Below are 15,450 nucleotides of genomic sequence, written 5' to 3'. Positions count from 1 at the left end.
CAAGTCAGACTTTATTGTCCTAATTAAATCATTCAAAATCAAGACATGATCATATTTTATTTGGGTAAAATAAGCGTAATCTAGAGGCCTTTGCATTTCATATAAGCCACTTCTGAGACCAAATGATCAACTAGAAGTCACGTTATTATTTGTTGTTCCTTAAACTTGGATAGGCGACAAGACTTTTGTCAGGTAGTGTACTGTATGTGTACATTTTCAGGGAAGTTTATTTGTGTATTAAGTGTGTGTATTATACATTTATCAGCAATACATTCAATATACAAAATATAATAACATTTAGTTCAGTCTCTCAGTTTTTTTATGTATGTAGAAAGTAGAAGTAGTAACAACAGTAATCAGTCCAAGGGCACTCGAAAAACATGCAAAAGTTAAAAAGCCTTCATTCACATGGCTAAATCTTAAAAAACCTACACGTTTCGGCAAGATCTGCCTTCATCAGGCTAACAGTGATCAGGTGCGTCTAGAGTCTCTTTTGAGTACTACGGTCACATGACTTATTTAAATATCTCAACAGCAATCAAATAATTTAACAAACAAAGTCAACTATCATCATTAATTCGGCATAGATAGAGGGGGACATATAACCATACATAGACATACACTTGCATATATGAGAGAGAGAAAACAAATATATAAAACTAATAAACAAGGATGTACAGAAAAGTATGCTTAAACATGGCATGCGCATACATAATTCCATACGAACACATATTTACATGTGCATATACATAAACATGTACACATAAGAATATACAAGCACATTCAACATTATATGATGATCATCTGTAAAGCATCTATAGAAAAACTGTTTTACAAAAAAGAAGAAAAATTAATTCACTATTTAAAGCTTGAAATCTATTTGCTTTTAATGTACAGATCCAAAAAATCTCTCTCTGTTTTAATCTTTTTATCTTGTCTCCTCCTCTTGTAGAATTATTAATATGTTCAATACCAACTATTTTTAATGAACTGGGATTGCCGTGACCTTGATTTGTATAATGTAGAGCCATAGGATATTGTGGATTACAGGTACGTATCGCATTTTTATGCTCCGCTAATCTCAACTTTAATTTTCTCTTAGTCATTCCTTTATAAAAACATCCGCACGGACATTCCAGTCGATAAACAACAAATGTAGTATTGCAATTAATAAATGAATTAATCTTAAATTCACGGCCTGATGATAGTTCTCTAAATATGTTCGTCTTAAGTATGTTATCACAATGATTGCAACTACCACATCTGTAGTTTCCTGTTGTTCGACTTAACCAAGTATTAGTCTTCTTAGTGGAGAGATGGCTTCTCGCAAGTTTATCTTGAACGGTTAGAGCTTTTCGAAATACTATAGAGGGGGACACAGGTAAAACATCCCTGAGATGGAAAAAGACAGATTGAAGAAGATAGAAGACTTCATTTAATATTATTTTTAATGTTCATCTTTTACATAAGCATCATTTCCCCCTTAGTAGACCTTTATTTTTGGCATATATATTTACCACAGGTGTTCTGAAATACCTAAATATTTCAACACTTATATTTTGCTGATTTAGGAACTGAGAAACATCTGCCGAATGGTTAAACATTAAATGTCTGTCAGTCAGATTTGACAGCAGTTTAATGCATCTAAAAATGCACAGACAGTTTCTTTTCTGCCTCTCTCTGTCACTCAAATAAGCTCAGAGATCGACATGATCCGTTTCCCTGTTGTGTTTTGTGGTTTAGATGGGTTTTAGTAGTTCAGTGACTAGTAAAACTGCGCTCTCTCTCAAGCGCACACTCGTCTATATACACTTTCATGCATATCATGAGAACTACAGACGAACATGTTATCAAGACTCTGTTTCCTGTAGTCCCACCCACGCCAGCTGTAATAATGTGGACACATGCACTAATACATGTACACATGTATATCCTTAGGCTCAACACACACACACACATTCTTCAGACGTCTTAAACACACTTGAGGATGCAGATGCTGTGAAGACAATGCCCTCTATGGGAAACTGGGAGTATTTCATGGTATTGAGTTTTTGCTTTGTTTTGTTTTTTCTTAAAGAACTGTTCATTTAATCAGCTCATCACAAACCCGATCACAAATCACAAATCAAGCCCGACCCCTTCTATGTTTACAAATACAAACGCAGCCCTTTAGAGCTCCTTTCTGGTTAGTGATGGTTAATGACAGAAGTTTCTGCATCATGCTTATATACACTATAAACAGCAGCTACGCTAATTATTCTCTTTTTTTTCTCCATTTCCACCTGGGGATACTCATACCGAGGCTGAGTTTCTTTCATGTGTTTAACACAAAAGAAGATATTTTGAAAAATGTTGAAAATTGATAACCACTGACATGCATAGTACATAGGTAGTTATGCATTATTGCATGTAAATAAGCTTAAACCTTACCACATTCTATCCCTAATGATAGGGATAGTACATGTAGTTAATTAATATTACTCATTAAATAAATGCGGCTTTGGTGAGCAGAAGAAGCTTATTTTAAAGCATTATTAGCCCTCCTGTTTATTTTTTCCCCCAATTTTTGTTTAAAGGAGAGATCATTTCTACAATACATTTCTAAACTTAATAGTTTTAATAACATATTTCTAAATAACTGATTTATTCTATCTTCTATACAGCTTAAAGTGACATTTAAAGGCTTAACTAGGTTAATTAGGTTAACAAGGCAGGTTAGGGTAATTAGGCAAGTTATTGTATAATGATGGTTTGTCCTGTAGACTATCGGAAACAAAAATAGCTTAAAGGGGCTAATAATGTTGACCTTAAAATGGTGTTTTAAAAATGAAAAACTGATCTTATTCTAGCCGAAATAAAACAAAAAAGACTTTCTCCAGAAGAAAAAATATTGTCAGACATACTGTGAAAAAATAGTTTGCTTTGTTAAACATCATTTGGTAAATATATATATATATATATATATATATATATATATATATATATATATATATATATATATATATATATAAAAATCATTCGGGGATAATAATTCTGACTTCAACTGTATACATACATACACACACACACATATATATATATATATATATATATAAAATGTTCTATCAGACATTTTGTCAAATTCGAGTTATTGACATTTTAAATGTTAAATATTAAATGACAACTTATTTGCATTATGGAATGTTTTTTTTATTTATTTATTTTTTTAAGTTTTTTACATTTTAAGATTTTTTATTTAAAAACAAATGTTACACACATACTGTTTGCTATATGGAATGCGGACGTGTATAGAACCTTATAATTCCAAGGTGACGATATACATATATATATATACACACACACACACACACACACACACACACACACACACACACACTACAAGTCACACTACCATTGGGGTCTTTAAGATTTTTAAAATTTTTTAAATATGCTTCTCCTGCAGAAAGAAATGCAGTACAAATTGTAAGATTGTGAAATGTTATTGCACTATAAAATAACTGATCGAAAGTAGTTTATCATTTGATTTAATCATTTATTCCAGTGATTTTAAAGATGAATTTTCAGCTTCATTACTCCAGTCTTCAGTCACATGATCCCGTAGAAATCACTCTAATTTAATTATTATTATTAATATTTTTATTAATGTAATAGTAATAAAAGCAATAATTACTGGAGTAATAATTTCTTTTAAAACTACATACAATAAGAGTTATTTAAAATTTTAATAAATATTATATCATCTTTAACATTTTTTACATTTAATAAATGCTTCAACAATGCTTAATGAACAGAATAATGTTTTTTGACTGGTAGTATGTGTACAGTACAGTATAGTATAGTATAGTGTAGTATAGAGTAGTAGTAGTAGTATGTAACACACACACACACATATATTATGCCAAAACAAACTTTTAATTAATCTTTGCCCAGCACTAAAAATAAGAAATAATTGTAAACAAAGCATTTTCTGTTTTCAGCCAAGTACATTCAGTATTTTCAGTTTCATTTCAAAGGTTTAATATGAAGAATTGACCGCCCAAATTCATATAATTGGAGATGTTTTTTTTAATAGTGTCTGCATGCAGATTTGGATTTGCAAGCTGAAAATGCATATTTTAGACATGCAATGTCAGACACAGTGCGACGCAGTGGCGCAGTAGGTAGCTGTCGCCTCACAGCACAAAGGTTGCTGGTTCGAGCCTTGGCTGGGTCAGTTGGCGTTTCTGTGTGGAGTTTGCATGTTCTCCCTGGGTCCGCATGGGTTTCCTTCAGGTGCTCCGGTTTCCCCCACAGTCTGAAGACATGTGGCACAGGTGAATTGGGTAGACTAAATTGTCCATAGTGTATGAGTGTGGATTGGTGTGTGTGGATGTTTCCCAGGGATGAGTTGTGGCTGAAAGGGCATCCGCTGCATGGAACGTGTGCTGGATAGGTTATCGGTTCATTCTGCTGTGGCGACCCTGGATTAATAAAAGGAAACCTGGTCTGCATCCAGCCCCCTCACTGGTTTTTCACCCGACCCCTCCTCCTCTCACTCTACACAAGTGCAGGTTGCCAGATTGACCACACAAACTGGAGCAAGTGTGCCTGACGGTCAAACCTTACACTGTAAACTGTTCAGCTAATGTTTACATTTATATTATTTGTAATATTTGCTAATTAATAACCACCTCATGTGGATTTTTATAACTCTGAATCCGCATCTCATTTCGAAGGCTGCTGCTGTACTCTGGTGATTGCATTTTTGTCATCGACTACATACATTGATAATCCTTCAAGCATGAAATGAAACGCACTGCGTTATCCACCAAGGCAACCCTGAGTGCTGAAATATAATTAGGTAAACTGGCAAGGGGCTGGTTAAAGAGGCTGAATCAAACACACAACTCCAAAGCAGAAAAACTGGCTTTAGCATTGTTTTACATGTTCACTTAGCATGTTTCTTAAATATCTGCAAACATATTATGATATTTTTATGCTTTAGAGCTGTGCTTCCCAACCATGTTCCTACAGGCACACCAACTGTACTCAATTTCATTCATTCACTCATTTTCTTGTCGGCTTAGTCCCTTTATTAATTCGGGGTCGCCACAGTGGAATCAACCACCAACTTATCCAGCAAGTTTTTACGCAGCGGATGCCCTTCCAGCCGCAACCCATCTCTGGGAATCATCCACACACACATTCACACACACACACTCATACACTACGGACAGTTTAGACTACCCAATTCACCTGTACCGCATGTCTTTGGACTGTGGGGGAAACCGGAGCACCCGGAGGAAACCCACGTGTAGGCAGGGAGAACATGCAAACTCCACACAGAAACGCCAACTGAGCCGAGGTTCGAACCAGCGACCTTCTTGTTGTGAGACAGCACTACCTACTGCGCCACTGCCTCGCCTACTCAATTTCAACCTCTCCTTATTTAAACACACCTAAATTCACTCAGCAGAACATTAGAAGAGACTCCAAAACCTGAAATGAATGGGTCAGATAAGGGATACATCCAAAATATGCACTGTTGGTGTGCCTTCAGGAACAGGGTTGGGGAACACTGCATTAGAATAGTCAGAAACGCACATTTTTACACACTTTTTTTGTTTGTTTCTTCTCTCCAGGTCAGAGCTCGGCTTTTGGCTCTCCTGTGTTGGTGCCTTTCTCACGCTGGAGTTCAGAGCCCAGTTTGGCTCACTGCAGTCCGGATTCGTGTCCTCACTCCAGCTCTTCCATGGCCCAGTCCTGTTCGCCTCCTTCATCGTTAGCCGGACTCTCACACCGCACTCCTTCATTCCTTCCAGACCGTCACGCTCCCCTACACCGCAGCGAGTCTGTGGGCCGCAGAAACCTGCTCCGCCATCCAAACCCACTGCCACCCCTCCTGCCCAACCGGGACTCGGACTACGAACTGGAGCCGCCTGATAGGGGGCGCAAGAGAGCCATCGACAACCAGTATATGTTCTTCTGACAGAAGAAATAAGCGATCAAAAGAAGCCACGGATGGAAAAATGCTCCAGAGTTCCTGCCCTGATGGAGAGCGTTTTCGGCAGCCAAACAGAGAAAAGAGATGGAGTCGTGCGAGATTGAGCACGAGACTCACGGTGGAGGCACAAACATGTGTGTCGCACGAAACTACCAGACATCTAACGCTGACGGCTGTCTACCTTGTGAATGTATTATACAATCGTTTCACTATCAAATCAGCGTGTGTTTGTAGAATAACAAGCAGACAGCGGACAGGATTTGGCGGATGGGAAAAGTTTCCAGGTGGTTAGTAAGTCGAACACAAGCCGAGGGTCTGTTTTAAACACATTGATGTCTACACTGGATGCGGCTGACATTGCGACAACTCGAAGGCCGTCAACACTGGATGATTCAGCATCACAGTTTAAATCAGCTGTAAATCGTTTGTTCTTTTCGAAGAAATTGATTTTCAAAGTAGTAACTTCAAATCGTATTTTACACATGCATTCTTTTTCTTATTATTATATATAGACCGAGGGAGAAATTAAACTAAACACGCTAAAGCGAATAGTATTGGAACATTTATTCATTCATATTCCTTTGGCTTAGTCCCTTATTTGTGAAGGGTCGCCACAGCGGAATGAACCACCAACTATTCCAGCAAATGTTTTTTTTTATGCAGCGAATGTCCTTCCAGTCGCAACCCAGTACAGGGAAACAAATCATACACTCAAGCATTCACACACACATTCATTCACTATAGTCAATCTATTTAAACCAATTCACTTCTAGCACATGTCTTTGGACTGTGGGAAAAACCGGAACTCCTAGAGGAAATCCACGCCAGCATGGGAAGAACATGCAAACTCTCCACAGAAATGCTAACTGGTCCAGTTGGGACTTAAACCAGCGACCTTTTTGCTGTGAGGTGACAGTGCTAACCACTGAGCCACTGTGCTGCCCCAGTATTGTAACAAAACAATGCAAACAAGTCTATAAAAATGCAAGTAGACACTTATAAGTAGTGTATATGCAATAGTCTTACAAATGCATATGCAATGTAAAAAGCAACAAGTTGCCTATACTTAAAAAGGCAAGTAAATCTGTTGTTACTTGGAACTGTTATGTTCAATTAACTGATTTTTAAAATGATGGACTTATAATTATTTTTAGTAGTTTTAAGACAAGATCTCACTTTTGTGAAGTAAAAATCAACAAATCGTTTTAAAACGTGAATAAACCAGTTACTTTAAAGGAAAGATCAAGCATTCGCTTTAAAAGCAGCAGGGTTACTCATTTTTTTTAAGTAAAAATCAACTAATCGCTTAAAAACCTGAATAAACCAGTTGCTTTAAAGTGAAAACCAACTTATTGCTTTAAAAGCAACAGGCGTGTCCGCACCAGTGGTGTAGTGGTTAGTGCGTCTACACATGCACATGCGTCTAGCCTTATAAAGGTGAAAACCCCGAAAAAATAATAATAATTTTAAAAAATGTAACAGGCGTACTCACTTTTTAAAGTACATATCAACTGATCGCTTTTACAGCAATAAGTTTTACTAGGCAACTAAACACTTCTTACAGTTTGCATATGCATTTATAAAATTTATTAAAGCAGAAGGCTAAATTCTAGTAAAATTAATTAATTTATGTATTTTGTATTACATAATATAAAATATATTATGTGATTAATTTTGAAAGTAATGTGTATATATATATATATATATATATATATATATATATTTTTTTTTTTTTTTTTTTTTTACATTTTTACACTTCATATATACAGTTAAAGTCAGAATTATTAGCCCCCTTAGATTTTTTTTTTCTTTTTAAAATATTTCTTAAATAATGTTTAACAGAGCAAAGAAATTTCCAGAGTATGTCTGATAATATTTTTTCTTCTGGAGTAAGTCTTATTTGTTTTACTTCGGTTAGAATGAAAAGAGTTTTTAATTTTTTAAGAACCATTTTAAGGTCAATATTATTAGCCCCTTTAATCTTTTTTTTTTTTCGATAGTCTACAGAGCAAACCATTGTTATACAATAACTTGCCTAATTACCCTAACCTGCCTAGTTAACCTAATTAACCTAGTTAAGCCTTTAAATGTCACTGTAAGCTGTATAGAAGTGTCTTGAAAAATATCTAGACAAATATTATTTACTGTCATCATGGCAAAGATGAAATAAATCAGTTATTAGAAATGAGTTATTAAAACTATTATGATTAGAAATGTGTTAAAAGAATCTTCTGTCCACTAAACAGACATTGGGAGAAAAAAATAAACGGGGGGGCTTATAATTCTGACTTCAACTGTATACAGTTAGAAATGTAAAAAAATAAATATGTAAAGCCAGATTTAAGTGACTGGTAATATTACAGTGAAATCAGTTGCGGAAAAAAAAAGATTTGCATTCGCATTGATTTAACATTTTTGTTTAATTTAAAGTGGAGCACGTGATATCACTGCTGGTCTGTTATCTGTAATCATTAGTAAACCAATCGGATTATTACAGACTCACTATAAATAGCCCGTCTAGCCTTACTCCTTTCTTTTTTTGAAAAATCCCTTCTTCCGACCCATTTCCTCCTTTTTGTCCTCCACCAGGTGGAGCTCTCGAGAACTACCTGACCCCCTTACATGCTAATTGACCAGACGGGAGCCCTGGGCTCTATTATCTCTGAGTTTAGGGTTCTTTCCCAGGCAGCATGCCGAACCTGCTATTAATATCAAGCAATATCTAAGTGTGAACTCTTGAAATTGTAGTTATGTTTATACTCCTACAAATAACAAATACATATGGATATGGACATAGGGATTCATTTTAATAAATCACACCAGAAACAGTTGACATATATATATATATATATATATATATATATATATATATATATATATATATATATATTTAAATGCTACAATGTATATGAAAAAAATGCATGTGTAAAATTAATTACACAATTGTCATGTTCTGAATATGCATATGGCGCAAAAATATATAGATATTAGTACATCATATCATAAACTGGACTTGATGGTCAGTCAGACATGATGTAAACATGCACATATATATAATTGAACACAAACATAGTTAATGCTGATCATAAACTGTACAACTCTTGTTTTATTGTGTTGCCGTAAATATCCGGTGTGGATACAGTGTTGAACATCTAAAAGACCCTAATAGTATTTAGTCTGGCTGCACGCATACACACACACACAACACACACACACACAGACACACACACACACAGTAGTAATACACAGGTTTCTCTATGTTTTGTGTATCAGAAGACCAAATAATATAGACCATAGCACATTTTTATTCAAGACCTAGATGTCAAAGGTCGACACAGTTGAGAGGTTTAAAATAAAACTGACCAAAGATTAAATTTAACCAAACCTAATTAGAAGTAAGTTTATATTTTTATAAATTGATTAGTATTGATATGAACCTGTGAATTCATTCTTTCTGTTTGTTTTAACACATTCTGTGTTTCATGGCTTCCTGAGCTGTGGAAATACTACTTTGAAACTAACAGCTATCAAATCTGACACCATTAATAGTTGATTTTAAGCTATTTCTCTGTCGTTTTTCAGTAAATGCATTACTAAAAATCATTGCTTGACATTTTCGGAGCTTGTTCTCCATCGTGTCTCTCTTTGAACTAATGTGAATGTCTTTCTTTGTGGCTTAACACTACCACAATAATCCAATCTCTCTCAAGCTCAGATACCCAACATCACCTTATCTCGTTCATATAGATTTCACCCCGAGTCATAAGGAAATACAATCAATATGTAGACAAAAATAAATGGATGGATGGATGATAGATGAATGGATGGATGGATAGTTACATGGATGGGTGGATGGATGGATGGATGGATGGATAGTTGGATGGATGGATGGATGGATGGATGGATGGATAGTTAGATGGATGGATGGATGGATGAATAATTAGGTGGATGGATAGATAAAGGGATAGATATTTGGATGGAAGGATGCATAAATTGATAGTTGGATAGATCGATGGATAGTTTGATTGATGGATGCATGGATAGTTGGATGGATGGATGGATAGATGGAGGGATAGATAGTTGGATGAATGGATGGATGGATGGATTGATAGTTAGATGGATAGATCTATGGATAGTTCGATGGATGGATGGAAGGATGGATAGTTAGATGGATAGATCGATGGATGGATGGATGGATGCATAGATTGATAGTTAGATGGATGGTTGGATACATAGTTGGATGGATGGATGGATGGATTGATTGATAGATAGATAGATGGATGGATGGATGGATGGATGGATGGATGGATGGATGGATGGATGGATGAATAATTAGGTGGATGGATAGATAAAGGGATAGATATTTGGATGGAAGGATGCATAAATTGATAGTTGGATAGATCGATGGATAGTTCGATTGATGGATGCATGGATAGTTGTTGGGATGGATGGATAGATGGAGGGATAGATAGTTGGATGGATGAATGGATGGATGGAGGGATAGTTAGACGAATAGATTGAAGGATAGTTCGATGGATGGATGGATGGATGGAGGGATAGTTAGACGGATAGATTGATGGATTGTTCGATGGATAGTTGGATGGATAGAGGGATAGTTAGATGGATAGATTAATGAAATATATTAGATTTAATTATGATTGTGGGGTGAAAATTTTCTTAAAGGGACAGTTCACCTAAAAATTGTATGTACTATACTCTCAATCCAGTTGTTTGTAAACTCTGAGTTTCTCTTTTTTTTTTTTAACACAAAAGAGGATATTCTGGAGAATGTTGGGGGAAAGAAATCAGCCATTGACATCTATATTAGACAGAAAAAGAATTTTTATTTAACTTTTTTTATTGTTTTTTATTATGACTATACAATTTGAGTATCAATAATGAGGGACAGTATGAAACAAAAATAAAGAAATAATAATGAAATGAAGTGAATGAATGACCAAAATTGATATATACACTGTAAAAAAATTAGCAGATTTCTATATTTTGTAATTCATGTTTTTATTTTTACCCCTTTATTTATGCTTTTGAATTGCATTATGGCAGCTTGATCTTTTTTCCAACAACTTTTAACCTTGAAAAGTAAAAAAAAAGTGATGTTTATGAACATTTTTAATAGTTTAAAGTGATCTATTGTCTGGGTTGGTGTTGTATATTTCAAAAACCTGGTAATAACCTGCCAGCACATTTTCTGTTGTTTTACGGACTTATTTCTCTATTTCTTATACATTATAGTATTTTAAACAACTAAAGGCTGATTTATACTTCTGAGTCAAGCTCACGCGTATGCTATGGCGCACCTCTCAAAAAATGTAACTGCACGTTGCAACGGCACATAGCGCAAGCTTTGTGATTGGTCGGCTTGGTAGCGCTGACGAGTCTGGGCGGGACCGAGAACGACTGTTTAAGCTTGTGGAGTCCTGTAAAGGAGCTCCGGATGGAAAGTTTTGTTTAGTCTTTACCTCATGGTTAAAATGTGTTACACGTCCGCCAGTTCCTGCCAGTTTGAGCCACTTGTACACTAAGGAAGCGTTCAGAAAAAACAAAACACCAGCGAAGACATTCGACACCGAGGAACATTAACACCTCACTGCCAACTAGCGTTTCGGAAGTGTTATTGCAGAACTACACAAACAGCGTGCAGATGTGTAAATGCACAGCTACGCGCGTTGCATGCACCGTGGGTCACGCCAATCTCTTGACGCAGAAGTATAAACCAGGATTAAAGCCTGGTTTATACTTCTGCATTTAGTGATCAGCATGACATGTAACTGGCGGACGTGCAACAAATTTAACCATGAGGTGAACACAAAACTAAACTTTCCATCCAGAGCTCCTTCATGGGACTCCAGAGCTCCGTCACGGGACTCGACACTTGTAACCAATCGCTCCAACACGCGGCTCTCAGTTCCGCCCAGACTCGTCAGCGATACCAAGACGACTATTACGCCCCAAGTCTAGGGGAAACAAAAAGGGCATAATAAACGAAGAACAAACAAATGTGTTGGGGTGGTGGATTTCCCAAACTAAACAAAACTTAAAGCAAAAGATTCCCTTCGGTCGACAACCAAACTCACACACTCAATTGAGAGTATATATGAAGATATTTATTATAGAAAAATAGGGTTTATATAAATGAGCATTTCGTCAGGGTGACCACAGGTCAAAATAACAAACAAAAGAATCTATAAAATAAATCCACTAAATTACCTATTACTATTTAAATAAAAATACAAGAATCTTACCTTACTCCCTAATATAAACAAAGTCAAAAGTAATCAAATAAATAGGCAGGTCACCACTACACGCTCAAACTCTCAATAAATATTCAAGCATAGGATGGTCATCAATACAAAGGTGATTATTGTTGGTCGTCGGCCGAAGGGGTGATTGAAACCCAGGAGCTCCACTCCAAACACCGAACGCAGCAGAAATGAGCTCTCCGATTCCTGCCGGAAGCTCCCTTTTATATAGGCCTCATAGACCAGCAGCCAATCAGAGCAGGGAATCACGCCGGCGTGGGAGCCTATAAGACAACAGAAAAACAGCAAGGAGGCGGGACAAAAGAAAAAGAGTACAAACCGCAATAATAAACAAATAAATAAACTTCAGTCGTTTCAACGACCAATCACAGAGCTTGCGCTACGCTTCGTTGCGACATGTAGTTTTTTGAGAAGTGCGCATCAGCAACGGCCACGGTGAGGGCTATGTGTCCACGTGTAGGCCATGACGTAGCACAACGGCAGAAGTATAAATCAGCCTTAAAATGTCAATAAAAGTCATTTTGTTAACTGTAGAGTTGAATTTTTAACACCAGAAGTCGACAGAGCAAAGATCATAATGCAACTCACAACCGTAAATAAACAGAAAACACTTGTGAATCACAAAATAGAGAAACTCTTAATTAACAGAATTTTTCGACATTGTTTTTGTGTGTTCAACAAAAGAGAACTCAAATATGCAGATAACAACCGGAGCGTGAGTAAACGCCGACAAAATTTGGGTGATCTATCTTCTAAATAGGTTTAGAGAGATCCACCAGTTCTCAAATCAAATCGAATGCCATTCAATATCTTCTTCACACTTTCTCCTGCTCTTCTGCTTTGCTGCAGAATTCGGTCTCTGCTTCATTTTGTTCTCTCCCTGCTCAACAGATCCCGTTTATTAATAACAACCCTCAAAAACCACAAAGAACCGTTCCACGCAAAGAGTAGGCGACCACGTTCTACACTTTATAGATAGAAATAAATCTATTTTTCTAACATGATATGAATGAAAGCATGAACTGTACCTGTGTATCACTACCTCGCATTGCATTGTAGACTATGTGTTCCACGTGGACTCTTGTTATTATGGATGTTTTTGTTTTTATGATTGGACCGTGGGTTTCTGGGGCAGCATTGGCCATCAGATGGAGTTCGATTAATACATTTCTTAATAACTCGTTGACATGCATGTCTATTTATTAGCGACGTGCTCGATTCAATCCGCAGAGTATTGTTTAAATGACTATATGCTGCTTTTCAAATAACCCAGAATGTCCTTTTGTAATTATAAAACACTTATCTTCCTCGTTTCTTATTGTATTATGTACAGATTCAATTTCACACTCTCTCAGTAGATGCGTTGTTTTTGTAATGATCTGCTTGCTCCAAACGGGCTGTTTTTTTTTTTTAATGACGTACATATTTTTTTTTTACGTTCAGGCCCTGCAGCGTTTTGCTTTGGAGTCGCGTCAGAGTTGGACTGATGAATGTATGTCTTCTCTCTATACTGTTATAGATGTATAAGAGCACTGTAAACCCTCCCCCCGGGCTTCACCCTTATATTTCCATTAACCACTCCACCACGGCTTTTAACAATCAAACTTTTTGCAGTTACATTTCATGTATAGCATTGTGCGTATTAAATTATATCAACTGTATATTTGATCTTTGTTTTTTAGGAAAAAAAATAAAGTCCATGTTTAAATTCGGAATGCGTTTCTTCGTGCTTCTTTCTTTGCGATGAGTTAATGTGGTTTAAAGGGTCATGAAACACCAAAGCACATTTTTTCGAGATGTTGACAGCAAGCGGCAACCTCCCGCTCTCCCTCGGGAAGCCAATACAGAAGTTACTGAAACTGCAATTCATCGAAATTCCGCTAGTCCTGGCTCCATATGGAGCAAATTTCTATTGAGCTCTCTGTTAGAACGGCCAACTTTACAACAGAAAAAAAAAGGTGTTTACAGCCTGGTACAAAAAACGATTTTGGTTCATAAAGCTAATATTACCCTTCATGACAACTGTGAGGGGGTGAGTTTTTTTATAACTCATCCGTTTCCTGTATATTAAGTTATTTTAAGTTTGCATAATTAAGGGCGTGGCCACTTAAGTGACAGCTAGGCCGCGCTGGTCGCTGTCACTTCACCTCAGCTGACTCCGGCAGATTAGCCACTGAACTCGGCATATTCATCCTATTTTTGTTTTGTTTTATGTGGCTTTACACAGTCAATTGCCTTTTGGACTTATTTCTTACAATTATCAGATGATATGGCATGCTGTGTGCACTTAATTGTGCTCACAAACCATTCATGTGGCCTCCGTTTCCCAGGTGAGTCAAGTTATATACTTATACACCATCTCTATACATGTATTTGTTTTATTTAAGATCATTTATATTTTTCTTACTTAAAGAGTAAGAGTTTAAGTATCTCGGGGTTTTGTTCACGAGTGAGGGAAGGATGGGAACGTGAGATTGAAAGGCGGATTGGTGCAGCGGCAGCAGTAATGCAGTCGATGTACCGGTGCGTTGTGGTGAAGAAGGAGCTAAGCCGAAAGGTAAAGCTCTCGATTTACCGGTCAATCTACGTTCCTACTCTCACCTATGGTGATGAGCTTTGGATCATGACCGAAAGGACAAGATCTCGGATACAAGCGGCCGAAATGAGTTTCCTTCGAAGGGTGGCAGGGCGCACTCTTATGGATAGGGTGAGGAGCTCTGACACCCTGGAGGACCTCGGAGTCGAGTTGCTGCTCCTCCACATCGAGAAAAGTCAGCTGAGGTAGCTCGTGCATCTGTTTCGGATGCCTCCTGGACGCCTACCTAGGGAGGTGTTCCAGGCATGTCCCACCGGGAGGCGGCCTCGGGGAAGACCCAGGACACGCTGGAGGGACTATGTCTCTCGGCTGGCCTGGGAACGCCTCGGGATCCCCCCGGAGGAGCTGGAGGAAGTGTCTGGGGATAGGGAAGTCTGGGGTTCTCTCCTAAGACTGCTGCCCCGGTGACCCGGCCCCGGAAAAGCGGCAGATGATGAATGAAATGAATGATATATTTTTCTTTAGAGTTGTAAAGCACTCCAGAATCTGACAGATTGATTAGCTGTAGGCTCTAGAACAGTCATCTGAAGTGTTGTCATACAGTGTTATGCCTGGATTTCATCAATAGTCTTGCGTTTACTAACACAGAC

At 37.2% G+C, this 15,450-nt stretch overlaps 1 protein-coding gene and 1 long non-coding RNA gene across 3 annotated transcripts in view; both read left to right on the top strand.

The window, feature by feature from the left end:
- The window catches only part of sh2b3 (SH2B adaptor protein 3), a 138,567-nt gene extending 131,258 nt beyond the window's left edge, over positions 1-7,309 (top strand). For both annotated transcript variants that reach the window (XM_073951971.1, XM_017356229.4), the window contains one exon: positions 5,622-7,309. In XM_073951971.1, the coding sequence (XP_073808072.1) occupies positions 5,622-5,968 (347 nt within the window). In that variant the 3' untranslated portion in view covers positions 5,969-7,309. The remainder of the gene's footprint in view (positions 1-5,621) is intronic.
- A 2,600-nt stretch (positions 7,310-9,909) lies between these two features.
- LOC141385755 (uncharacterized) lies at positions 9,910-13,979 on the top strand. Its single transcript, XR_012406718.1, has 2 exons — positions 9,910-10,319; positions 10,452-13,979. It is a non-coding gene; the product is annotated as an uncharacterized lncRNA (long non-coding RNA).
- Positions 13,980-15,450: the final 1,471 nt, after the last annotated feature.

The sequence above is a fragment of the Danio rerio genome, chromosome 5, assembly GCF_049306965.1.
Source record: "Danio rerio strain Tuebingen ecotype United States chromosome 5, GRCz12tu, whole genome shotgun sequence".
Classification (NCBI taxonomy): Eukaryota; Metazoa; Chordata; class Actinopteri; order Cypriniformes; family Danionidae; genus Danio; species Danio rerio.
The sequence above is the reverse complement of the archived record's forward strand: the minus strand, read 5'-3'. Positions and strand labels throughout refer to the sequence as shown.